The sequence below is a fragment of the Mesoplodon bidens genome (genome assembly GCF_964165515.1).
Source record: "Mesoplodon bidens genome assembly, chromosome: 1".
NCBI classification, from domain to species: domain Eukaryota; kingdom Metazoa; phylum Chordata; class Mammalia; order Artiodactyla; family Ziphiidae; genus Mesoplodon; species Mesoplodon bidens.
In genome coordinates, this window is record NC_138176.1 from 119,845,654 (window position 1) to 119,871,634 (window position 25,981).

Sequence of the window (25,981 nt, forward strand, 5' to 3'; positions counted from 1 at the left end):
TGGCTCTCCATACCTTCATCTACATTTGTTTTTATTTGACTGTAAGAAAGTGCTGAGGGGTGCACCTCTAGTTGTAAACATTAAGGACCATGGGGTATGGTCCAACACTTAAGCAAGTAATCATTTCTTAGTCCCATTTTACAGGTAAGGAGATGGAGGTATAAAAAGGCTAAGAGACTTGCTGACTCACAGCACCAAGGGCAGAGTTGGGAATCCAGGTGCTATCTCTCATCTCAGAGAAAACAGTGCTCTTTCCAGCACAAACATGCCCAATCCTGGTCAATGTTTAGGGTGGGTCTGGGCAAATTATTGAAAATCTTTGGCAAAAAACATTCTCCAGTGTTCAAAGAAAGGGAAATTGGATCCAAGAGTGAAAAAAATAAATAGAATACCCAAAGCTTCAGGGAACTTCTTCTAATTTGTGGAAATGAATGAAGACCATCCAAACGAGAACAAGCAAAGGCTATTGATTCAAAGCTTGTTCTAGCAAAGGAGTCGACCACCATCACTTGCATTGGGCAAAAACTCAAAAGCAGGCAGAAGAGTGTGAAAGTTTTCTATTGGAAAAAAAAAGGAAAGGCTTCGGGTATGCCCTGACTGGAGGCTGTTAGCACGGGGAAGTAATAGACAGGCCAGCTAGACGCAGGGGCTCCTGTGTGATTGGTTGGGGGGACATATTGGCTTTCTCCTGTCTGTCCTAAATTACAAGTGGGTGCAAATATTAGCAAAGCTGTCAATTATTAATCAAGTCCTGGATGTATGGGACCAACTGCCACAGGGGTTATAATTTGGCTTCCTGCACTGGTTACTGTTGCTAGTAGCCTGGCTTCCTGGGCAGATTGCAGCAAGCTGTGGTCCAGGGTTACATTTTTCTTTATATCCTGGACACTGTGTATTCGGTCTTCCAAGTCTCTACAGGGACCCTGCATTTAGAAGAGGCTTTCAGACATCTGACTAGACCCACAGATGATTCCACACTCAGGCCAGGGATACTGGCAAAACGCTTTCTGCTTCCCATCTGTAGGAGGGAAAGTATGTAGCAGCTAAGTTTGCCTCAACTACAATCCCCCCCATAACCCTCTTTTTTCACCAACAGGTGAAAATCAGGGCCTGAGCGTCACCTCCAGCTTCCCAGGACTCTCAGGCTATCCAAACTGAGGCCTTCTTGCTTGCCTTCTTTTCCTTAGGTGGTTCATAGAATCTCAGAAAATCTAAAGGACTTTAGCTATCTCCTCATGCAGCCCTTATCTTTAACAGATGGAGACAGGATCCCAGGGATTCTGGTGTCTGGGTTCTAATGTCCACTGAGCCCTCTGTGAGGAAGGCAGAAGAGATCTGACATCCTTGAGGGGCTCAGCCAAGTGGGAGAGACAAGTAAATAGATGAACATGCTTAATTATTTCCCGAAACCTACCATGGGTTGCCTTGGCTCTGAGCTTGCAAATGCCATCCCTTCTGTCTAGACAGCCTTTCCTTGACCTAGTTCCTCACCATGAATTTCTTCCCATCTGTGAGTTTCTTCCCATCTGTGAGTTTCCAGTTTCCCCACACTCCAGGCTGGAGTCCTCTCAGAGTGCCGGGTGTTCATCTGTCCTTGATGCTCATGCTGTTCTGCTCCAAGGTTTTTGCCTCTTTTCCCCAAAGGGCCCTACGATCCTGAAGACCACCTCTCGATCCGGGTTTCCATCATCTGTCTCATCCCTAACACAAAGCAGCACCTCAGATATTCAGAGGTGTGCCTGGAGCACAAGGGCAACCAGGTGGGAACACTGAATGATGAAGGAGGTGATGCCAGGGTCAAGTCTGAAAGGAGAAGTAGGAATTTGCCAAGGAGTCAACAGGAAAGGCTTTCCAAGCAGAGCTATTAACAGGAGCAAAAGTATGGGAGAACGAGGAATGGGTACGGGTGGGATGAGAACAGCATGGAGCCTGCATTGCTAGAGGATAAAGAACAAGGCAGGGACTTCCCTGGTGGCCCAGTGGCTACGGCTCCAAGCTCCCAATGCCGAGGGCCCAGTTTCGATCCCTAGTCAGGGATCGCAACTAGGAGTTTGCATGCCGCAACTGAAGGATCCTGCAGGCTACAAGGAAGATCCGGCGCAGCCAAATAATTAAATAAATACTTTTTAAAAAAACACCAAAAATCAAGGCAGAAGTGGCCAGAGACAAGACTGAGACTGAACAGGGATACATAAAATTTTAATGTTCTGCTTCCTCACTTACTAGCAGTTTAACTCCAATCAAGTTATTTAACCTCTCTACGCAGTAGTTTCCTCATCTGTCAACTGAAGATCAGAACAGTCATCCTCACATAAAGCTATGGCAAGGATTAAGTGAGTTAACATGCATGGAACATTTAGAAGAGCACACAGTAAGAACGATGAAGGTGCTTGCTATTCTTACTATGTTGAAGACTTCATTCTACAGGCAAGATGGGGCTAATGCTTCTATTCTAATCAGGAGCAAGATGTGGTTGGTGGAACAGGACCTGAGGCCAGAACAGAGACACTATTTCCTACAATAAGGACGAACTGACCTGGGGCAGGGGTGCAAAGGATGAGCAGGATTCGGCAGCATTTAGCAGGTAAAACTGGCCAGACTTACTGCCTGGTGAGAACTGGGTGGGAGAGACTGCAAGAAGCCCAGGACAGCGCCAGATCTGTGATTTAGGCAATTTGAGTGGGTAAGATACAGAAGGACAAGAAGTTTGTGAGCACTTCCTATGTGCCAGGCACACAGCTAGATGCTTGATGCCAAGAGATGCTGAGGAACTGGTCCAGGGCCAGAGCAAGCAAGTGGCCAAAGAAGACTTGAGGGACTTCCTTGGTGGCACAGTGGTTAAGAATCCGCCTGCCAATGCAGGGGACACGGGTTCGAGCCCTGGTCTGGGAAGATCCCACATGCCGCAGAGCAGCAGAACCCGTGCACCACAACTACTGAGCCTGTGCTCTAGAGCCTGCAAGCCACAACTACTAAGCCCGTGCGCCACAACTACTGAGCCCGTGCGCCACAACTACTGAGCATGTGCTCTAGAGCCCACGAGCCACAACTACTGAGCCCACGCACCTAGAGCCCGTGCTCCGCAGCAAGAGAAGCCACCACAAGGAGAAGCCCGCGCACCGCAACGAAGAGTAGCCCCTGCTTGCCGCAACTACAGAAAGCCCACATGCAGCAACGAAGACCCAACACAGCCAAAAATAAATAAATAAATAAACTTAAAAAAAAAAACCAAGTAAGACTTGAAACTCTGTCACTTGACACCCGGTTTATGCACTTTTCAACACACCCCACTCCAATCCGAGAACTGGGTCCTTTCCAGGGATAAGATTTCTGCCTCACATCACAGCTCTTAACCCTGAAGAACCAGCAAGGAAAATTCAGGCACTGGGGGAGATGAGAGGGGCTACTTTTGAACTGCTAGGTCTTTCCACACCAAATATATATATATATATAATAAAAGTGTACCTCAAGCCACCTCCCTTTGGCAAATTCCTTTTATTCCATTCATTTTGATGCAACCCATGTTATACAAACTTAAATACTTTGCCTCTAACATCCATTCTTATTGCAGGAGGCAGACCTCTCACATTTATTTCTTAAATTTCAAAAAGGGCTGTAGTTTAAAAACTGCCAGTGATTATAAGAAATGAAAAAAACACCCTATGGGATTAGGGATGCAAGAAGCTCTTTCTCAAGTATTTTTCCCCAACTTCAACTCAAGAAGCTGGTTTGGTTTTTTTCCCCTGACCAGGGATAGAACCCAGGCCCCCGGCCGGCCGTGGAAGCGCAGAGTCCTAACCACTGGAACGCCAGGGAGTTCCCTGGGTTTTTGTTATGAAGCAGAACCTGGCTTGATAAATGTGTGTTGAATGAAGGTGTCCGTGAAGCTAGTAAGAAAACTCAGCGAATCCTCAATCGATAAGATTCAAGAACCAGCACTCTCTTCTCACAAGCCCACGGCCCCTTCCAGCACTCTCAGAGCAGCAGAAGGAAGCGTACACCCAAGTCCGGGCTCTGAACATCCCTCGACAATACTGTTAACACCACATAGAGCCTGCTGGTATTTTCGCTTAGTGGAAGGCACAGGATGTTTGCGGGAGGGGCACTGGCTTCTGGCAGGAAGGTTCATTCAAGTGAAGGTAATTGGCAACAGGCAACTAAAGGACTGCCCTTCAGTCCTCGATAGTTACCAGGAAATTAACTTCCTGTCCTTAATCAGCCCACTGTTTGTTAAAGAGATGAGAATGGCTTGGGCATGGTAGGGGGCAGTGGAGAGGAAGTGATAAAGAACAGTCATCAAAAGCTGTTGCCTAGTGTCTCTGCCCCCAACCGGCTCAACTTTGGCCCAGTTTCAATTTCTGGGCAAGTTTGGGGAAACTTGTGTGGCTGATACAGGCATGGACCTCGGAGGTAGGGGGTTCTGCTAGTTTTCAGGACGAACAGGCAAGTCATTGTAACCGAGCTGGACCTCCCCACCATCATGTCCTCCACCTGCCTTTCGTCTATAGAAAAACTTTAGTCAAATAATACATTTAATCAGAGAAGTGAAAAAATAAAGAAAGAAAGGAAAACAGTCAATCAAGACAAAATAAAAATAGTTTAGCCATTAAGCAAAGCCAAGGACCTTTAGTTCCTCCTCAAGGGCTATAGATAATATTCTGAGCCACGTCCTTTGAGCTGTTTTGCAGATACTGAAAGCCCCACCGGGTGGAAGAAGTTAACTGATGCTGCCCACGAGAACATAGACCCCAGACCGGTTGGAACCAGGTTGATGATGCTGACTCCCAATTACCTCACCACTAACCAATCAGAAGAATGTCCACGAGCTGATCACACATCCCATAACCCCCTTGGCCTCACCCTGTCTTTAACAACCTTTCCCTGAAACCTTTGGGGAGTTTGGGTTTTTTAAGTACTAGCTGCCCTGGACTCCTTACTTGGTGCCTGAAATAAACCCTGCACTTTCCTTTACCACAGCGGATGTCAGTAGACTGGCTTTGCTGTACATACATAGGTGAGTGGACTCAAGTTTGGTTTAGTAACATTATCACATTTTCCAGGTGGGAAGTTGTTAAGGATTAAGCACATAAGTAATTCTTAAGACACTACAAAGAAGACTAAACAAAACTCAGAAAAAATCAGTAAGGTAATCTTACATATCTGGATGCATCTTTCACACACCACTACCAGCAAGAAAAGTGCAGACTTCAAGACTGCAACTGTCTTTTTTTTTTAATTGCATTTTCAGAAAGTAAACATTAAAAAAGAAAAACTTAGAGGTATGAGAAACTAAGTTGACATCTATCATTAGAACTTAATATTATGACAATTCTGGAATGGTAAACCCAGGGAATACAGAAATGTATAATAATAGTTCTTGAATATGGAGGGTTTAACTTGTCCTAAGTTCTAGGTTCCTGTCCTAAGAGCTTCATCTGTACTGTAGGAACATACTTCTTCCACACAACTCTATGAGGAAGATGAGAAAACAAACTCTTGAGTGGTTATGCAATTTGTCCAAGGATCTAAGTTTCAGAGCCAATATCTAAAATCAGGCACTCAGGTCCCAAGACCCAGTCTCTCTCCTACGCTTTCAAAATATACATGGGTAGCTACAACAAAAGCATATAGCTTTTTAGTTTTTTAATTTGGCCACGCCATGCAGCTTGTGGGATCTTAGTTCCCCAACAAGGGATTGAACCTGCACCCTCCATAGTGAAAGCCTGGAGTCCTAACCACGGGACCGCCAGGGAATTCCCTAAAAGCGTACGTTTTGATGCAATGAAAAAAAGTTGGGGGAGCCACACCTCATATCAGCTGATCAGAGAGGTCAATCGGATGAGCGCTAGCACCCTCTTTTTTTCCCCTTAATTTTAAATTATTTATTTATTTATTTATTTATTGGCTGCCTTGGGTCTTCGTTGCTGCATGCGGGCTTTCTCTAGTTGTGGCGAGCAGGAGCTACGCTTCATTGTGGTGCACTTCTCACTGCAGTGAATTCTCTTGCCACACAGCACAGGTTCTAGGTGTGCAGGCTCTGTAGTTGTGGCACATGGGCTCAGTTGCTCCGCAGCATGTGGGATCTTCCTGGACCAGGGATCGAACCCATGTCCCCTGCATTGGCAGGCGGATTCTAAATCACTGAGCCACCAGGGAAGTCCACAGCACCCTCTTTAGATACAGACTGAACTTTCCTTCAGAGACATAAATAGACCGATCCAGCTTATACAGAATTCCATTTATCACGCAAAAACAAACAAACAAACATGCAACTCAGGGTATGGGTTCATGGATATTTCATTTCAAACCTGGCTCAGCGTCTGAAATGTGGGTATTTCCCACCTAACCTTTGGAGGGACTCTGAATGCATAAAAAAAGCCAATAACATGAATAAGCTGCACTTTATCTAAACGGTAATAAAACTTACTTAACAATTGAGGATCTTAATGCCAATTTAAGGCATTTGCTTTCCTAAAACACAGATAGTAAGTAACATTAAAGAGCACTTGAGGGGGCTTCCCTGGTGGCGCAGTAGTTGAGAGTCCGCTTGCCGATGCAGGGGACACGGGTTCGTGCCCCGGTCTGGGAAGATCCCACATGCCGCGGAGCGGCTGGGCCCGTGAGCCATGGCCGCTGAGCCTGCGCGTCTGGAGCCTGTGCTCCGCAACGGGAGAGGCCACAGCAGTGAGAGGCCCGCGTACCGCAAAAAAAAAAAAAAAAAGCGCATTTGGTTTTTAATTGCTTTACAAATAAAATCATTCCTCTTCCCCTTTAAGCTGCTACAATTGCCATCTGGTAAATCAGCTCTGGAGAGCTGAGCCTAACTAGTCTCTGAAGTATTTTCTTTAGGACCAAGAAAACCAAGGATCCAAAACCAAACTTTTCCAGATGAGGGAATGGAATTTGAAGACAAGGTTCCTTGGATGAGGAAGGTGGCTGGGAATCTGGGGACCGGAAGAATCTAATCAAACTTTTGCTGGTTCCATGGCTCACAGTGTCACTGCCAAACTCTCACCCAGTCAAATGAAGAAATTCTACCCTTGCGGGGAAGCTAGGAGGAGAGTAGAGAATTTGAGCTTTCCTCCAGCCAACATTTCTTTACATTTAGTTTTATTAAACCATTCGCTTTCATAGCCAACACGAAATATGTGATGATCCCTTTAAGAGAAGGAGCTCAGAGTATCAGAAATGCACTGTCCACACCCAAGTGGCCATTTAAATTTTTTTAAAAATTACTATTCTTAAGTACTGACCTAGGGTTAGTGAGACAAGTCAGTTAGAAGCTGCACCCAAGGTCTGAAATTGGTCAAACCGGACATTAAGCACACTTCAGAGCTGGACCCTTGGAGGACTGACCCCTTATTCTGCATCTCACCTTGACTTATGCCCAATTGTGCTACCCGACCTGGGGTTACATGTTATATAACCTGAAAGGCTAATACAATGAGTGACGAACACTCCCCACAGGGAAAGTTCAGCAATTTAAAAAGCACCCCCAGGGACTTCCGTGGTGGTGCAGTGGTTAATAATCTGCTTGCCGATGCAGGGGACACGGGTTCAAGCCCTGGTCCGGGAAGATCCCACATGCCGCGGAGCAACTGAGCCCATGCACCGCAACTACTGAGCCTGTGCTCTAGAGCCCGTGAGCCACAACTACTGAGCCCACATGCCGCAACTACTGAAGCCCATGCACCTAGAGCCCGTGCTCTGCAATAAGAGAAGCCACCACAGTGAGAAGCCTGCGCACTGCAACAAAGAATAGCCCCCGCCTGCCGCAGCTAGAGAAAGCCCATGTAAAGCAACGAAGACCCAACACAGCCAAAAATAAATAATTTCAAAAAAAAAGAAAGTGGGAATTAAAATAAAAAGAAATAAAATAAACTCTTCTTGGATTTCTCAAAAAATAAAATAAAATAAAATAAAAAGCATCCCCAAGTTGAACCTCAGAGTCCCACAAAGAGATTGAAAAGCCAAAGTGATTTTCTTTCCCTAATCTCGTCGTAAGCTCAGGTATACTAATGGGAGCCTCACTCAATACTCAGTTAAGTATAGACTATTTTTTCAGAAACCTCGTTACTGATTACCTCCTTCAGGACTCCCAAGCCGTATGAATTCACCCCAAGCCTCTTATGGTCCCAAAGTTCCATAAGGCCAACCCAAAACTTAGTGACAGTGATATCACGTCTCGACTCAAAAATGAGAACCCCATGGGACACCTGCAAGCAGCGGCCTTTCCCAAGCGAAAGGGAAGCCCCACCATGCCATCCAGCCCTGCTATCTGCAGAATTGTGGATATGAAAACAAAATGGAAAAAAGGAGAGGACATTCTCTTGTGATGAATTTCACCAGGTTATCAGTCACTCCAAGCCATTTGCCCAGAGTCCACAACTCCCAAACCCAGATACGCATGCTCATTTCAGAGCAACTTATCCCCAGGGTTCTCAGGTTGGAGGGTGGTGTACAGAACACTCCCACTTTCCTGCAAAACTTAGAATCTTCTATGGCGGCATCTCTCTTACTTTCCCAAAACTCCCTTCTCCCTTTCCATCCTTAAAAATCTCTTGATCTCCTCCCTTCCATTTCTGAAAAATTTACTAAGAAAATCTTAAACATACAAGTGTAGAGAATAGTATAACAAACTCTCAGGCGTCTATCACCGAATTTAGGGAATCGACATGCTCCCCATCCTGTTCTCCTGTTTTCTCTATACCTACATCCACCTGCCCACCACCTGCCCCCTCAGTGAACCATTTTAAAGAGAACCCACAATACCATATCATTGCATCAGTAAGTATTTTATTTAGGAACTTCTAAAAGATACAGATCTTTTAGAAATATTATTTTTATTTACAGATAAACAATAGGATGAATGCATCTTACACATCAATAAAAAACAGAAAAAAAAAAGGAAAATTAGAGAGATTTAGGAACTTCCATAAAGTCATGAGCCAGGCAAGAGCGAGTCTATCTATAACCTGCATCTTCTGTTGCTTGGAATTCTGTCCTTCTGCGGTTATACTCTGTGACCTCTCAGGCAACCCTATCTCTGATGGCTCTGCTGAGTAAGCGTTTGAACTCATGTTTAAGGACAAAGCTCCCCCAAGTAAATAATCTGCCTAAAGCCATGAGAAAGGTCTCACGGTAAACCTGGAATCTTCCCCGGATGGATTTCCATCTCTGTAGCCTTCCCCAGCACCTTCATTCCATGGTCCTGGTATTTCTCATAGATCTGGGGCCCAGGTTCTAGGGGAAATGTCATTGGCTAAAATAAAAACCTTTTTTTAAAAAAAAAAAAAAAGGAAACAGTTACAATACCATTATCACAGCTGGAAAAGAAATGAACAAGAATTCTTTAATACCAACTATCCAGGGGGTGTTGGATCCATTTCTGCTTTGACCCAGGTGGCCCTGGTCTCTCGGGTACTCGACTGGGCTCGGAGAGAGGAAGCCTCTTTGCTTCTGAGAGCCCAGTCAGTCCCCCAACACACACCTAAACACACATATGAATGGGGCACCTCTCCAAACAACGTTCACAGGCTTCCTTTCCCTCCACTCTGAACCAACGCCTCCAACCCCACTCCTCGGCTCCCCTCTCCCAACACATCTTCCTAAGGATTCTGTGGCAGCTGCCGATGACCACCGCTCCAGAATTCCTTAAGTCTGTGAGGCCTGCCTCATGGTGATACACCCACCCCGTTACCACATTTCTTTTCCATCAAGTGGTTAAGATTGCACGATCTGGAGCCAGACGGTCTGGCCTTGCCACTTACTGCGTGATTCTGGGCAAGTTATTTAAACTTTACGTGTCTTGCTCAGTTGATAGTCCAACCGAGACAAAGAGCAACGGGAGGAGAGGCAGCCCGTCTCGAGGACAGCCGAGGGAGAATCCATCACCCCGCAGAGCTCCCCAGCACCCTGGTAACGCCCTTGGCTTCTGCAGAATGAAGCTCTACCCTCCTGTCCCCCTGAAACCTAGGATGGTGGGGAGGGGAGGTAAAGGGAGAGTAGGGGGAAAAAACTGTGACTGCAGAAACTGTGCCGCCTGAGCGTGCCTGGGTCTAAGCAACAGTCCTGGGATCCTTCCCGCAAGAGCAGCTGCCTCAGCTGCCTTGAGATTCCTGAGGGAGTCTCACCCTCAACCTTTTGTCCTCTGCCAAGTCCAGATCCAGCCTTGCTCAGAGCCTGCACCTGTGCTTGGGGTTTAAGCACCCTCAAGTAAATCACTTTCCCTACCATAACCACTGCCCTTGCAATGGGACATATAAACACCAGAGGCCTCTGATAGAGGAGACTCCCCTGACCTCTGGCCCACAGGTATCCTAGAACAAGCTCAAAAGGCTCAAGAGAGCTGATTGTTAAATTGCCAGGAATTTTGTGAGCTGGTTGTTAAACACAGATACTATTAAAAATTAAATTATTTAAGATAATTTACAAGATTGTATTGAAAATACAGGTGAAGGGACTTCCCTGGCGGTCCAGTGGTTAGGACTCCACGCTTCCACTGCAGGGGCCACGGGTTTGATCCCTGGAAGAACTAAGATCCCGCATGCCTCGCAGTGTGGCCAAAAAAACCCCACAGGTTTAAAAAAACACGTAGGTAACAAATACTCAAACCACCCCGCTTCCTAATTATTTGACTACATTTTACTATTACTATGCATTTAAGGTTATTTATATCTAATATATCTGTACGGTAGAAATACCATATACGGTGTTACTATTGCACCTCTCTCTCCAAGTTTAGTGACTTCACATTGGTGGCTTGAAATCAGTCACGGTGGGGAGTATTTACACCATGGACATCCATAAGCGATACAAACCGAGGTTTATTTTCCCAGAGGGCAGACACTTGTCAACAACCCTGTCTGACTCATCTCCTCTAGAGTTCTCCACCCATGGGTACATCCTCCTCTCAGCCTGCTGAAACCACGCTGTCTGTTGAATTTGGGGAGAACAAGGGGCAAAGTAGATGGCATCACAGCTAAGAGAATCCAGGAGCACTTTAATCCCATCCCAAATCTTGGCCAACCTTCCCTATGAGGCTCACAAGAAAGACTGATTTCCCGAAGTCCACTGCGCATCAACAAGCCACCTTTTTTTTCTTTTTTTTTAAATATTTATTTATTTGGCTGCGCCGGGTCTCAGTTGCGGCATGCACGCGGGACCTAGCTTCCTGACCAGGGATGGAACCTGGGCCCCCTGGATTGGGAGTGCGGAGTCTTAGCCCCTGGACCACCAGGGAAGTCCCCAAACCACTTTCTTATTAGCTGGACTTGTGCTGGGAGCTTCTGGTATAGGCCTCTTTCCAAACAGGGCTTCAGTTTTCACCCCTCACTTTCCTACCTTTGCCCCCTTCTCTCTTTTTCATGCACACACACAAGCTCTAGCCTTCACTTCTCAAGGAGCCTATACCAGGGGTCCACGAACTCAAAGCCCGCAGGGACCACACTGTAATAACTTGTGTGGTGGGCAGGGGGACCACCGTGGCTCTAGAGGGGCAGGTGTTCTCTGCTCCCCTGGCATAGTTACTGCTCAGCCCCTGTGGACCGAGCAATGGATGGCGAGGCCCTGCTGAGCTCTTATTTTTTAAGAGTAATAAGAAATCTGGATTTAAAAAAAAAATAAAAGTCTCCCTCATCTCAAATCAAAAGGTATTTCAACTTTTCATAAATTGTAACTATGGGAAGCGACAGATATGTTTACTAACCTTATTGCGGTCATCATTACACATTATCTATGTATCAGATATTACATTACACCTTAAACTTACACCATGTTATATGTCAGTTATTTCTCAATAAGATGCGGGGGAAAAAGGAAAATAAAACACATTACATTTTTCCACCTTTGGGGAAAAAACGTTTTTCATGCATACTTAGGCCAAACCAAATGATGATGGGAGGTGTTTAGCCCCCAGGCCACCTGTAGCAGAGCTGATGCAATCCATCCCACCCTCGCCCCCGGCCCACCTGATTTCACTGAGAACACTCATGCACCCTGCCAGCACCCCTCATCAAACACAGAGTGACCATCATAGGGACACAAAACAGATCAGTGGCTGCCCCGTGGTGGTGGAAGGAGGTGACTGGATACAAAAGGGAATGAGGAAACTTCTGGGGGTGATGAAAATGATCTATAGATTAAAGAGAAAACTACTATTGGGTCTTGGGTGATGGTGTGGAAAGGAACAAAAGGACATTGTAGGAAGGTCATTTTAAGCATAGAGTATGGTTCTGGGACTTCCCTGGTGGTGCAGTGGTTAAGGATTCGCCTGCCAATGCAGGGGACATGGGTTCGAGCCCTGGTCCGGGAAGATCCCACGTGCCGTGGAGCAACTAAGCCCGTGCGCCACAACTACTGAGCCTGCGCTCTAGAGCCCATGTGCCACAACTACTGAAGCCCACGTGCCTAGAGCCTGTGCTCCGCAATGAGAAGCCACCACAGTGAGAAGCCCGTGCACCGCAACGAAGAGTAGCCCCTGTTCACCACCACTAGAGACAGCCTGCATGCAGCAATGAAGACCCAATGCAGCCAAAAATAAATAAATTTATTTTTTTTAAAAAAAAGCACAGAGTATGGTTCTGTTGTCTTGAGAAACAGGGTCATCTGCTTAGGCTTTGGCTTCGGCAAATGGCACTAATTCATTTCTATGTTCTTTAGACCATCCATGAGGAAGGAGTTGGTAAACACAAGATTCTGCAGAAGACTGAGAACACCCTGTAAGCTGAACTCTGGTTCTTAAATACCTGTGAAAGGCCTTAAATAGATTAAAATATGGTTCTCCTTAAGAAGAAAGCATTGCCGTGTTTTACAGAGGGTTCTGTATGTTCATTTTCAGTGTTCTTTTTGGAGGGAGGAGGGGGTACTGTGGTCTTCCATGACTTGTTTGTAACTGACAGATTTTGCCTCAATAAAGGATCCTTCTTTAATTAAGTACATCTTTGACTATTTACCATGGTCCCAAGCAAACATGCCTGTACATGATTATAATAAAATTGTGGGAATCCCAGCACCTCGAAGGAGGGCGATGGGCACGGGGAGAGTGAGGAACAGACACTTTCGGTTGACGGGGCCTGTCCAGTACTTTAAGCCACATCACACAAGCAGCTGCCTATTCTGGGACAACTCTGACCACAAGGTCTGGGACAGCGGTACCTGAATTAGTGTCTACAAGGTGATCTGATGAAGAAGCTTGGTCCAAATAATTGGTGTCAACAGAATCCCATGGTTATTTTGGGGCTGGTGCATGTTTTTTAAAAACTTGTCATCGCTGATGTACATTTTCTCCCATGAATATGTGTTGTACATATGCATGTCCCTGCATCCTGATTATTAAGCCATGGGAGTTTGTAAATATACATTGCACTCAGATATAACGTTACCTCTGAGTTTCAAAACATGACCATTTCAGAACTATGGTATCGATACCTCCATTCCCAGACACAGGGTTTTCAAAACCGCAGATTAAGTGCTAAACAAACGAACAAACAAAACTATGGGGCAGCCACTCTTGGCTTTGTTGTCTCAGGGTTTCCAGGAAGCCTCACACACAACAGAGAAAATTCAACTGCGGGAGTCATTCTCCCCGGGGTCACCTTCAACCCCTAGAGGAAGGAGTAGGTGCATTGGACAGCATTCCTGTCCTCTGGTGGGATAATACTGAGGCACGTCCTCAGTTCTTCCTCGGGGACACCCAGTGGGACGGAATTCCAGTTGCCCCCCAGTGCTAACGGGCTCATCCGCGCACCCTTCACTGGCCTCACCTTCTCCACGTTCTCATTCCGCTTTCTGAACTCCCCTTCCAAGGAAGCTCCCTGCACCCAAGTCCCCGTCTCAGTTTGCTTTCAGGGAACCCAAACAGTCACCACTTGTGTCATGCTCGGACCTGCAGGTTTCCACACATGCTATTCCCTCTGTCCCAAACACTCTTCGCCCAATTTCCACCTGTTCTTCAAGAATGTGCTTAGAGATCGACTCCTCTGGAAATCCTCTCTGACCCTCCCTCTCTTCTAATGCCATGGGTCCCACTGCGCTGCTGCCCTGCTCACAGCACCCACCACACTGGGAAATGCCAAAAGGGAAGGAAGTCGGTATTCACGCCTCCTCTCCCCCCACCCGCCCCATCCCCTGAATTCCCAGCACCGCACACGACGGCTGGCGTGAGCAGTATTTTTAGAACAGCTGTAGAGTGAATGAAATGATACTCGTAGTTAAGAAGCAACACTATGAAGACTCTTACACTCCCATGTTTTAACAATGTTCACTGGATCCCAACCACCCCATTTGTAACAGAGAAGAACAAACGTGACAGCGTATTACATCTATTCCTTTAGCTCTAACCCCTGTGCTCTGTGGCCTGTACTCAGTTGTGCTGGCTCTGCACCTCTGGAAAAGAATGTTGCCCACAGCCTGAAATACACAGGAGGACTCTCAAGGCTCTGACCTTCAGAGATGCAAAGTTGCAGAACAGAGAATAACATCTGTCTGGTTGGAGGTGCACAGGGAACACAGCGGCCAGATCTATGTGGACCGCTGTAAGAACAAAGCATCCCGGCGCCACAAAGCCTGCACCAACCAACCTCCATCCCGCCCCACCCCCCGTCCCTTTTTAGTATAAAAGAAGCCTGAATTCTATCCCTGGTAAGATGGTACTTTGGGACACTAGTCCACCACCTTCTCAGTTGGCTGGCTTTTCAAATAAAGTCGCTGTTCCTTGCCCCAACTCATCTCTCGATGTAACGGCCTGTCATCTGGTGAGCAGTGCAAGCTTGGACTCCGTAATACATTCTCATTCTTATCTTGTAGGTAAGGAAACCAAAGCCCATAAAACTGGACTTAGGCCAGACCTGAACCCACAGGACACTTTCTACTGTACTTGGGTACCTTAAATCTGAGGCTTCGTGCCCAACATTAAAGTAACAAATAGCAGTAGTCAGTCAGTTCCCCAGGTTAATAATTTCCCAATAGCATTTCACCAGGACCCAGACAAAGCTATCCCTGGGGAGATGCGGTGGGAGAAAAGTAGGTTAAGGGGGCTTAACTTGAATTTCAGCAGTTGCCTTTCAAAAGAACACTTAAAGAGCACAAATACGAATCCACAAAAGACTTTTTTGTTGCTTTACGTATTTCATATACTGTATTTTCTGTCTCTAGAAGTTCAACTGGAGGCTTTTTTATGTTTCATTTTCCTTATCACGCTCGTGTATTCTTCTGCCTTCTAGAATGCACGAAGAATGTTTATAATGGCTGTTTTCACATCCTTGTCTACCAATCCTATCATCTTGTTTCACTTCTGAGTCTGGCTTTTCCTTTTCTTGATTTTTTTTTTTTTTTTTTTTTTTTTTTGCAGTATGCGGGCCTCTCACTGTTGTGGCCTCTCCCGTTGCGGAGCACAGGCTCCGGACGCGCAGGCTCAGCGGCCATGGCTCACGGGCCCAGCCGCTCCGCGGCATGTGGGATCTTCCCAGACCGGGGCACGAACCCGTGTCCCCTGCATTGGCAGGCGGACTCTCAACCACTGCGCCACCAGGGAAGCCCTTCTTGATTTTTAAGATGAAAAATTTTCAGATTAATTACTAAGCTCTCTTTTTGGGATAATTAGTAATCTTGAAAGTTGCACTCAATCATTAGTAGGGTATCAGAAAATACGATCTTTAGAAAAAGATCTAAATACATTTAGTTCAAAAGGATTCAATGTAATATGGAAATGGGGGTGATGTGAAAGATAGAAAAAAAAACTTTAAAGGACAGAAATTCAACATCTCGTGTTGACAGAAACATTAGACACACACCATATTTACCATGCACTGCTGTCTTCCTGTTTCTAAAGAGAATGTTTAAAAGTTTGGGCCTGAATTAGACATTAGTGAATACAATTGAATTTCCCCAAGTATTTTTTAATTTAAATAGCCCATACGTACGTTAAAACAAGGACCCAGATTTACCTACAGAGTTTTATGTAAACACAAAAGAAGTTTCTAAACCAACAGTTTCAATCTTAGAAGCACCACGTGGACACGCAGCCTCTAAAAGGTGTTAGAAGAAAAAAGTGTACATATAGCTTAAACTTTATAACTTACATGTTGTTAAAGCACTTCATTTTGAATCTCATTTTCTTCAAATTCTACATGAAATAAAAATGGCTATCTCCACTATATAGATAGAAAACTGAAGCTGGCAGATGCAGCCAAGTCCTAAATTCAGAGGTCCTGGGTAATTTCTTGGTCAACATTTTCATCAAGTTACAACGAAAACCTCGCTATCATGAGAACAGAGGCATTTTGAGATTTTGGTCAATTCACCAAAGGACGAATCAAATTAAAAACTCTTTTCATTAACTAATAGTTAATAGGAGATCTTGCTTAAGCCAGAGTGAGTCAAGACTCACTCAAGGTTTAGTTAGCTCTTTTTAATATGGAAAAGGACCTAGATTTAAACAGTTCACACTCCTAAGACGATATCACAACTGTGTTCTTGAAAACTATGCTCCTAGGGCAGGATCCTAAGTCTGTGCTTTTCCCCTACAGAACGTGGACTAACTGCTAGGGGCTTCCTAAAATGCAAGGTGTATAAAACATCACCCCAAATATTCATTCTACCTTTCTACCTAAAGGAATGGACATGGAAAGGACTTGTGTCTTATTGTATATGTGAAGGTCTGTACTAGAGGGTTTCATCTTGATTTTCTCATCTTAGCAAGGCATACAGTATTGTTATTTTACAGGTAAGAAACTTGAGTTCCAGGGAGGTTAAGTAACTGAGCCAGTGAAGGAAGTGGTACTCGAACCTAGAACCCATTCTGAAGCCATGCTTCCTATACGAAGGAAGAAAAAACCATACAAACAGACTTAAAAATTTAAGAATAAGCTAATATACTGAATGTAATTTCCAAAGCCTGACTATATATGTGCGCGTATATACATATATCTAATTGTTTATACGTAACATTTTGGGAATGAGTGTGGTTTTCCTTTCCTTTATACGTAACATTTTGGGAATGAGTGTGGTTTTCCTTTCCTTTTCATAATCTGCTAGGTTTATGGTTTTCAAGTGAAATACAACACAGATATGGAACAGTGCGCAGATCATAAACGCACAGCTCAACGAATTTTCAAAAACTCAATACATCCAGGTAACCAGCATCCTGATTCAGAAACAGAGCAGTACCAATCCCTTTTGTGTCCTCGTCTTAAGTTCACTTTCTAAGGCAGCCTTTAGTATTCAGAATCTAAGCTGGATGTCTATCAGAAATCACAGGGAAACCATGTTCATTTTCCGACTCAAAGACCAGAAAGAAAGAGATAGCGTATAAAGCTCAAGAGGTTCATTTTAAAAAATTATCTTTATTTAGGTTTCTGATTCAGCACATGTATCAAAGACTACTCAACATAAAGAAGTAAATAAGACATTAACTGGAAGTCTTACATCTCTCTAAACTCTGACCAAGAATGTCAAGATTGCCACTATGACCAGAACTCCAACCTAGTCACGTTGTAGACAAGCTATCATGAACACCGTACAGTGTGCACAGGTACACAGAGGCCAAAGACACGCTAGCAGTGGGCGCTCCTCTCTTCCTGGCTGATGTCCTTCCGTGGGACAGAGTCCACTTTTGCTGTCCATGCCTAGTTCCAAAGAAAGTCCAAAGAAGGCTCAGGGTCAACCTGATCCAACGCTCTGCTGGGGAATGCATTCTCAAACTGTTGTGCCTGCAACTTTGTTTTTGCCAGGATGAAGTTCAGATCGAGATGTACAATACAACCTAGATGACGGTGCAGACTAAGTGCAGAACTAAAGTCGAGCAGTAACCCGAGTTAAGGCATGAATGCACACACATGTGCACACACACAGCACCCACGCTGTCATGAACATAGGATTCCTTCCATTGCCTAGCAAGAGGCAACCAGGGCTCAGCAGTTAACCACAACTGCTGAGCATACTGAAGCATGCCCCCCATAATGTTATGCTAACAGCTGTGTGTGTATGTTTTATCAAAAAAAAAAATTAAAGAGAAAAAGGAAAAAAGAAAACTAAAAACCCCAAAAACAACAAGAAAAAAAAAAAAAACCCCAAAACCTAAAAACCCCTTAATCTCTTACAATGGCTCTTGAGCATGGAACTCACGTAGCAGCGTCAATGGCTGGATCTTTAGTAATTTGGACATAAAAGGTTGTTTTACTATGTATTTCTTTGGTAGTCATCACTACAAAGTTTTCAGTGTTGGTCACCTACAAGACAAGTACTAGATAGAAGATCAAGTTACGCAGAAATATTTCTTCTGTACTGATAAGATAAAAATAGTGAGCTCTCCAAGCACAAGTTACTATGCTTTTTCTTGCCTTATTGGGCATCCTCTACAAGCAAGGCTTCGTGCAGGAAAAGTTTGTGTCTACCTAACAAAGGGCAATACATATTCTATCTTCCTACAATTGAACAGTTAAGGAAAATTCACATTATCCGTTATTTCTGGTCAAATCAGTTAGAAGCCGATTACAAAGGGGCAGCAAGCACTTGGTGTCAAAGCCACATTCTGGTCACACATTCATTCCATGGTTGTGGTCAGTCTCTCAGGAGCTCAGAATTTAAAACTCCTTTCAATTAACAAAGGAGCAAGTTAAATCAAATCTTAAATACTTCCACCATCTGCCAAATCTCTAGAAGTCTGTCTAGAATGCCAGCATGCTGGATGAGAGAGAACAGTTCAGAGCCCAGAGAGGCCTCAGGTGTTAGGGAAAGTAATTTGGTTTTATATAAAAGGCATGGTCATCTGGCGAAGAGTACTTATCCTACTAGCAGCACAGTGGTAGCCAAGGGTCTCTGTCAGCAAGACAGGAAAATGAAGCTACTGAACCTGCTGTGGCTCCCACCTGCCTTCCAAGGCCTCTGGGGCCTCTGGGAGTCAGTCCGGGGTTGCCCTGGGCGGGTGGGCAACAGGAATAGCAGGAACCAAGTTCAGCCCCCACGAGAAGTGCCCCAGATAAGTCGGCTTCTCGTGGCCTTGGGGTTGGAATCTTCGGGGTCCCTGGGGGCTAAACTTTTGCCAAGGAGCTGCCCTAGCAGGTACTGCCCAAGTGTGACAGGCTCCACACGGGGTCATAAAACACTCAAACAGGACATGAAACAGCATCATTTCAAAAGAGTAGTGTTTGTTCTATCAATCCAGAATGTCCACCGGGAGAGGCAACTAGATTTATAGTGAAAAAGTGCTGTTTGAAGGAGCTGTGTTTTATTTTGCAATGAAATGACTAGTCTAAGGAAACCGGCGCTACATTTCTGTAGAAGTCTGGATGTCAAGAACCTGTCTCCAAAAGGCATTTATCAGAACACTGTCTGCTCACTCCAAGTGCTTTTTTCAGTCACCACAGGGCAATGTTTTGACTTTTGTGCTTTCATGAGGTCACTAAATTGCTAGCAAGTGGAGGGAAGATGATTACATTTTGCACTTTCTTGCTTGAGCGCAAGACACTATCCAACAGCACTGAAATCTATAGTCTCACAGAAGATTCTTGTAAACATATACCATTTCTCCTATAAGAAAAACTGAGAACTGTACGATGCGGGCAATATTTGTTTGCCTGCTGTCAGAATTCCTCAAAATGGCCAGGTGCCAGGAGGGACGGTGAGCCGTTGGTGAAATCCCTGGGTTGGACAAGACCCCATCTGACTGAATTAAAAACCTCAAGCCTCAATAATTAAATGCCAAACTTCTTCCCCATATTTGAAAACTGTACTATGATTATGCATATTACACATTATAAATAAAATTTATAGAGACCTACGATTTCTTTCAAATGACTGAGGAGTGACACTCTCAGTCTGGAGGTGGAAACTGAAGGAGCCAAAAAAAAAAAAAAATCCTATTGTTGCTTTTACTCTCAAGTTCTTAAGATGCTAGTCAAACACTATTAGCCAGCGAGACCTTTTCTCATTCTGTAGCTCTTAAATATGCATTCAAAGGCAAAAATGGAGGCTTCTCTACTGTACAATATTAAATATCTACAATGTCGTGGTTCCTTATGGTTAGGGGTGTGTTCAATAAAGAGCTAGCTATTAGAGATGGCCGTCACAAAACATGGACTCTAAAAAATTACGGATAAATTAATTTTCAGTTCTCTGATTATATCCAACAGATACACATTCTCATCATAAAATATACATTCTCTAGTAAGTTATTTTTGTCCACAGCATATATAAATATGCAAACACAGGTGGTAAGAATCACTTTACTACCAAAGTACAAAACAGTAACTGCTGAAAAGCCAAAATAAAGGTGTTGCCAAGTGTTAAGAAAAGACTCACAGCGTTCCACTTTAAAGTGAAACCAAACGATTTATTTGTGCTAAATGAATGGAAATGACGCATTCAGGATATACTTCTTTGTACACTGCGCTTGCTTTTACTGGGCGAACTAAGCAGTCCTCAACGCTAATGTGCTACTTTCCTCTATGCCTCTTTCCTACCAGCAATAAAGTATTTTGGCCATTGTGCCAAGATGTTCCTATAATGTTCATTTCACATAGTATTTTCTCATAGTACTCTGCACCTTTAAAATATCTGTTCGAACTCTATTTTAGGGGGACGCAAGTAAAGAATGTAAAGGGAAATTAGCTATTTCTGTCACCATCACATTGCCTTCTGCAGCAGAAATCACACAGCACATTCTAATCAGCCATCGCAACCACTGGCGGGTAGGACAACAGTTATCGACTCACGTGAGAGGGCCAGTTTGGGTAGGGTAACATCAAGGATAAAGAAAGACTCACACCCGGATATACGATAATTATCTATCCCATGTATGTGGAAAAGGTACAGCCATGTGATCCAATACTTCAGGAGATCTGTTTTACAAGAGACATGGACGTTGAGATATACTGAAAATAACCCATACAAAGTGTATCCGTAGAAAGCTCTATTAAACATTGTCTTGGGCACTGATGCATCCAACTTCCCATTCTATAGTGAGAGCTAGATTTTCAAAGGTCTGAATTGTAGTGCTGAATTACTGGTATGCTTGGTAAACACTATTCTAATGGGGGGGGGTAATAACAGCTCAGTAATTTTCTGCAAATTCATGGGAAAAAAAATATAAAAAAGATATCCCTTTTTATTTTACAAACCTAAAAGCCAGGAAAATGAAGCTCTGGGGCCAAGCAAAAAAAATTGCACACCGCTGCTGAACTACCAAATAGTCGAATAGCCGATGTCCCAGCCAGGGAATGGACGCACATGAAGATTCAAGTAAAACACCGATGGAGAAAGTCGTCTGTTTAGTGTTGTAGACCCACAACACTGGCTGCGTTTCCGACACACATTTACAACACAATGAATAGTGAAGCCTAGATAACCTCAGTGCAAATAAGTCAGATCCGAATATGCCAGGGAAGGAAGCCTGTGGCGTCTTGAGTCGACGGCTCCACTGCACGAACGAGTCCCAACGTGAGGTTCGGACTGCGCACATGCATTAAGGCTGGGAGGAGGGGTGCACCGAATGTTGCGAGGGGGCGGGCTGCAAGGTGGCTGCCGAGGGGACCGCGGGCTGCATGGGTGGCGGAGGTGGAGGTGGCGGAGGCTGGACGGGGGTCTGTGTGTTGGGAGACGGAGGCGGCGTGGGCCGTTTGAATTTGTCAGGGCTGTTGCTCCTCCGCGGTGAAGGCCTCTGTAGACAGGACAGGAACAGCAGGTCAGAGCAGGCACAGACGGCTCATCCCTAACCCAGCGTGACTCGGAGCCCAGGCTGCCCCAAAGCGGACCAACAGAGACCAAACACCAGCGAGGTCCTTGTCCATCCCTACTGGTTTCTGAACCTGTCAGGAAAACTTCAACAAGGTAGAGTTTACACCGACATCTATGAAAAAGCTACGCAAAATCCCTATGAAACGTGCATCGACCGAACGACTGGAGTTCCACCCTTCCATGAGACAGTCCTAAAATTAAAAAACAGCTGTCACGTGCTCCCCTTAAATCTTCTCTGTTCGTTGTGTGTCTCCAGTTCCTTCTGTCCCTCAAACAAGTTGTCAATATCATGAAAGCTACAGCTCAACCACAAACGTTCCTGCTTTAATGTAAAGCTCATCGAACCAGCAAAACAGATTCAGAAATATCTTACATGCTTTTTTTAGAGAATGGGGTTCTTCTTTTCAAGATTCCCTCATTGGGAATACCCTCAGTTCTACCCTATTCTCAAACCCCAATTAGCGACATTTCTAACCGGTCTATTAGTCAACTAAATAGCCAGCTCTAATGAAAACACTCCCCTGAGTAGAGTTTGAACCAGATACACTTAAGGCTCCTTCTAATTCCAGGAAAGAAAATTCTGGATGAAACTAGAAACAAGTCTAATTTCAGGAAGAATACTGAGGGTCAGTGAACTGTGAAGGTGCGGACAATAAATATTTTAGACATTATGGCAACCAACGATAATTCGCTATGGCAAGGAGCTGGCTAGAGTTCAAACGAGGCATAGGTCGGAGGTCAAATTACGTTTCACAAAGGGCAATATTTCATAGAAAATGAAGGTGAAGTTTTGCCTCCTGGGAAGGATTTTAGTTTCAACACCAGAATGTAGCATCAAACTATTCGGAGGTCTCTAGAAGTTTAAGGTGAACTGAAGGAAGGAAGGAAGAAGAAAGGTAAATGTCCAAGGATATCAATGTTGGCTCCCACAGAGGACTAGTCGCTACCACCATCAGGAGGAAAGCGCTGCTTCCTGCCCCATGGATACTTACTGTGATACCGTGGGATGCTCCCATATGCTGCACATGAAGACCTGGGGAATTGTAATAAGACATTCCGGCTCTAGTCAGTGAAGTTGGTGGCGTGAAACCAACTGTGTGACTTGCATACGAGAGACCTGAAATGTAACAACAACTTGTAAGTATTATTACAAACTCAACTATCTGGTGTCTTTAAGCATCTAGGAGGCTTTAAAATGCAGTTCTTAGTCACCCACAAAAATGCAAACAGGTAAGAGGAGTGGTGGGCTCACCAAATGGCCTGCTGGATGGATAACAAGGGATATAAAAGTCAAGCCCTGGTACAGACTAGACAGGCCAGAAATAAGTGCACACATAAATGGTCAGATAATCTTCAGTGAAGGTGCCAGGAATATGCAATGTGGAAAGGGTAGTCTCTTCAACAAACGGTGCTGGGAAAACTGGAGATTCATGTGCAAAAAGAATGAAAGTGGAGCCCTATCTTACACCATACACAAAAATCAACTCAAAATGCATTAAATACCTAAATATAAGACCTGAAACCATAAAACTCCTAGAAGGAAATACAGGGGGAAAGCTTTATGACATTGGTCTTAGTAATGATTTCTTAGATATGACACCAAAAGCACAGCCAGCAAAGCAAAAATAGCCAAGTAGGACTACAGCATACTAAAAAGCTTCTGTTCAGCAAAGGAAATAATCAACAGAAAGGTAACCTATGGAATGGGAGAAAATATTTACAAATCATATATCAGATAAGGGATTAGTATCCAAAATATACAAGGAACTCCTACAACTCAAAAGCAAATAAATAACCTGATTTAAAAATGGGCAAATGACTTGAATAGACATTTTTCCAAAGACAACATACAAATGGACAATAGGTATATGAAGAGATGCTCAGCTTCACTAATCATCAGGCAAAAGCAAATCAAAATCATAATAGGATATCATGTTACACCTGTTGGGATGGCTATTATAAAAAATAAAAATAAAAAACATTTTTAAAATGTTGGCAAGGATGTGGAGAAAAGGGAACTGCTAATGGGAATGTACATCGGTATAGCCACTATGGAGAGCAGTATGGAGCTACCTCAAAAAGTTAAAAATAGAACTACCATATGATCCAGCAATCCCACTTCTGGTTATTATCCAAAAGGATTGAAAATAGGATCTTGAAAAGAAATTTGCACTCATGTGTTCATTACTACACTATTCACAGTAGCCAAGACGTAGAAACAACCTAAAAGTTCATCATCAACAGATGAGTGGATAAAGAAAACATGGTATATACACACAATGGAATATTATTTAGCCCTTAAAAAGAAGAAAATTCCTTTAAAAAAGAACATGGATGAACCTGGAGGACATTATGCTAATATAAGCCAGTAACAGAAGGACAGATACTGCATGATACCACATACATGAGGGATCTAGGTCAAACTCACAGAAGCAGAGAGCACAACAGTGGTTGCCAGGGGCTGGGGGTAGAGGAAATGGGGGACTGTTGTTCGATGGGCACAAAGTTTCAATTTTATAAGAAGAATAAGTTCTAGAGATCTACTGCACAACATTGTTTTTTTTTTAATTTATTTTATTTTTGGTTGCGTTGAGCTTGTGGGCTTTCTCTAGTTGTGGCGAGCGGGCTCTTGGTTGTGGTGTGTGGCCTTCTCATTGCGGTGGCTTCTCTTGTCGCTGAACACGGACTTTAGGTGTGCGGGCTTCACTAGCTGTGGCATGTGGGCTCTAGAGCGCAGGCTCAGTAGTTGAGGTACACGGGCTTAGTTGCTCCGTGGCATGTGGGATCTTCCCGGAACAGGGCTCGAACCCATGTCCCCTGCATTGGCAGGTGGATTCTTAACCACTGCGCCACCAGGGAAGCCCCATTGTGCTTTTTTAATAATACTGTACTGTACAGTTAATAATGTGTTAAGAGGGTAGATCTCATGTAAAGTGTTCTTATGACAACTAAAAAAAACCAAAGTCCAGCCTTGACAGGAGTCCAACTGAGATGTACAGAAGTAGAAGACATGAGAAGAAACAAGAGTAAAGTGGAAAAAATAGAGCAAAGGGGTAAAAATCAGATGCAAGAAAAGGGTAAGTGTCAAAAGATATACCAATAATAACGAGACAAAACCAATGGGTGTGTATAGCAGCCACAAAGCAAACAAAAAAATCACCACTGAGAACTTGGCAACTTCAGGATATTCAATGAAGAAAACAAAAAGCCCTATATACGCCAATGTTCCCCCCAAAGAAACTGATATTCAAGGAAGAAAAACCCTCAGCCCACTATAACCTTCTGCATAGTCTTCATCTAGGACCCCAGAATCAGCTCCAAAGTTTAATGCCCAGATCTTAGTTCCCTGACCAGGGATTGAACCCGTATCCCTGTAGTGGTCGAGCAGTCTTAACGACTGGACTATCAGGGAAGTCCTTAAAGACGCTCTTCTATAGTGTCTTTTGACTTCCACAGTTGAGACATGCAGCCACCACACCTATCTTTAGTTGTCTTGTCCCAGAATTTGTCTGTGCCCTCAACATTTATTGTTAAGGATTTTATTTCTTGCTTTGACTATCAACTAGTGGTGCTGCTTTCTATCTGACATATTTCCATTTCCAATTGTGGATTTTTGGTTTACATGTACAAAATGGAGGTCTGGGGTAAAGCACGAGTCTTTGGGAGCTCAGTGGTCATTTACCGTGACTTGTATTTGTACTGCAAGAACTTCGTTCAGCTTGGGGAGGGAAGAAGGGGTTTTCTTTAAACAACTTTGGGAAATACAACCCTAATTCCATTTCTTATGAAAGTGGTGAAATTTAAGAGAAAAGCTTTGAAAGCAGGTCCTTATCCCCAGATAGAGAAGCTCAGGAGGTTCGATTCATAATACAAAATAAATAAATAAGATCAAGCCCATTGCCTGCCCAAATTAAAAAAAAAAAAAAAAGTCCCTTCTCTGGCTATTAAAAAGGCCTGCATTTGGCTCCAAACTATCTCCTGATGTTCTAGGTCAGTGGTTCTCAATACCAAGAATCAAAGCCCTCGTCCGACCCCAAATCAAGTGAGTCCGAATCTATGGGGAGCAGGGCCCCAGGGCAGCCAGTGATAAGAACCACGGTGACCCGATCACTCTTGATTCTGACCTCCACGTCTCAGTTCCCACCATGGCCTTTGCCTGGGATGTCTTCTCTTTACTGCAGGACTTGGGTTTCTCCTTCTCCCCTTGTCAGTCAGGACCTCACTCAGCCTTTGGAGGGGCAAAGAGCCC

At 44.3% G+C, this 25,981-nt stretch overlaps 1 protein-coding gene across 2 annotated transcripts in view; it reads right to left on the reverse strand.

Annotated features, from left to right (window-relative positions):
* Nucleotides 1-8,796: 8,796 nt before the first annotated feature.
* Nucleotides 8,797-25,981, reverse strand: part of CCDC6 (coiled-coil domain containing 6) — a 118,815-nt gene continuing 101,630 nt past the window's right edge. Inside the window, exons 8-9 of one of the 2 annotated variants that reach the window (XM_081241281.1) lie at nt 22,725-22,849; nt 8,797-9,275 (exon numbers count right to left, since the gene is read on the reverse strand). In XM_081241281.1, coding sequence (XP_081097407.1) covers nt 9,222-9,275; nt 22,725-22,849 — 179 coding nt within the window. In that variant the 3' untranslated portion in view covers nt 8,797-9,221. Of the gene's footprint in view, nt 9,276-20,308; nt 21,656-22,724; nt 22,850-25,981 lie in introns of those variants that run through there. The other variant, XM_081241280.1, reaches the window with a different exon arrangement.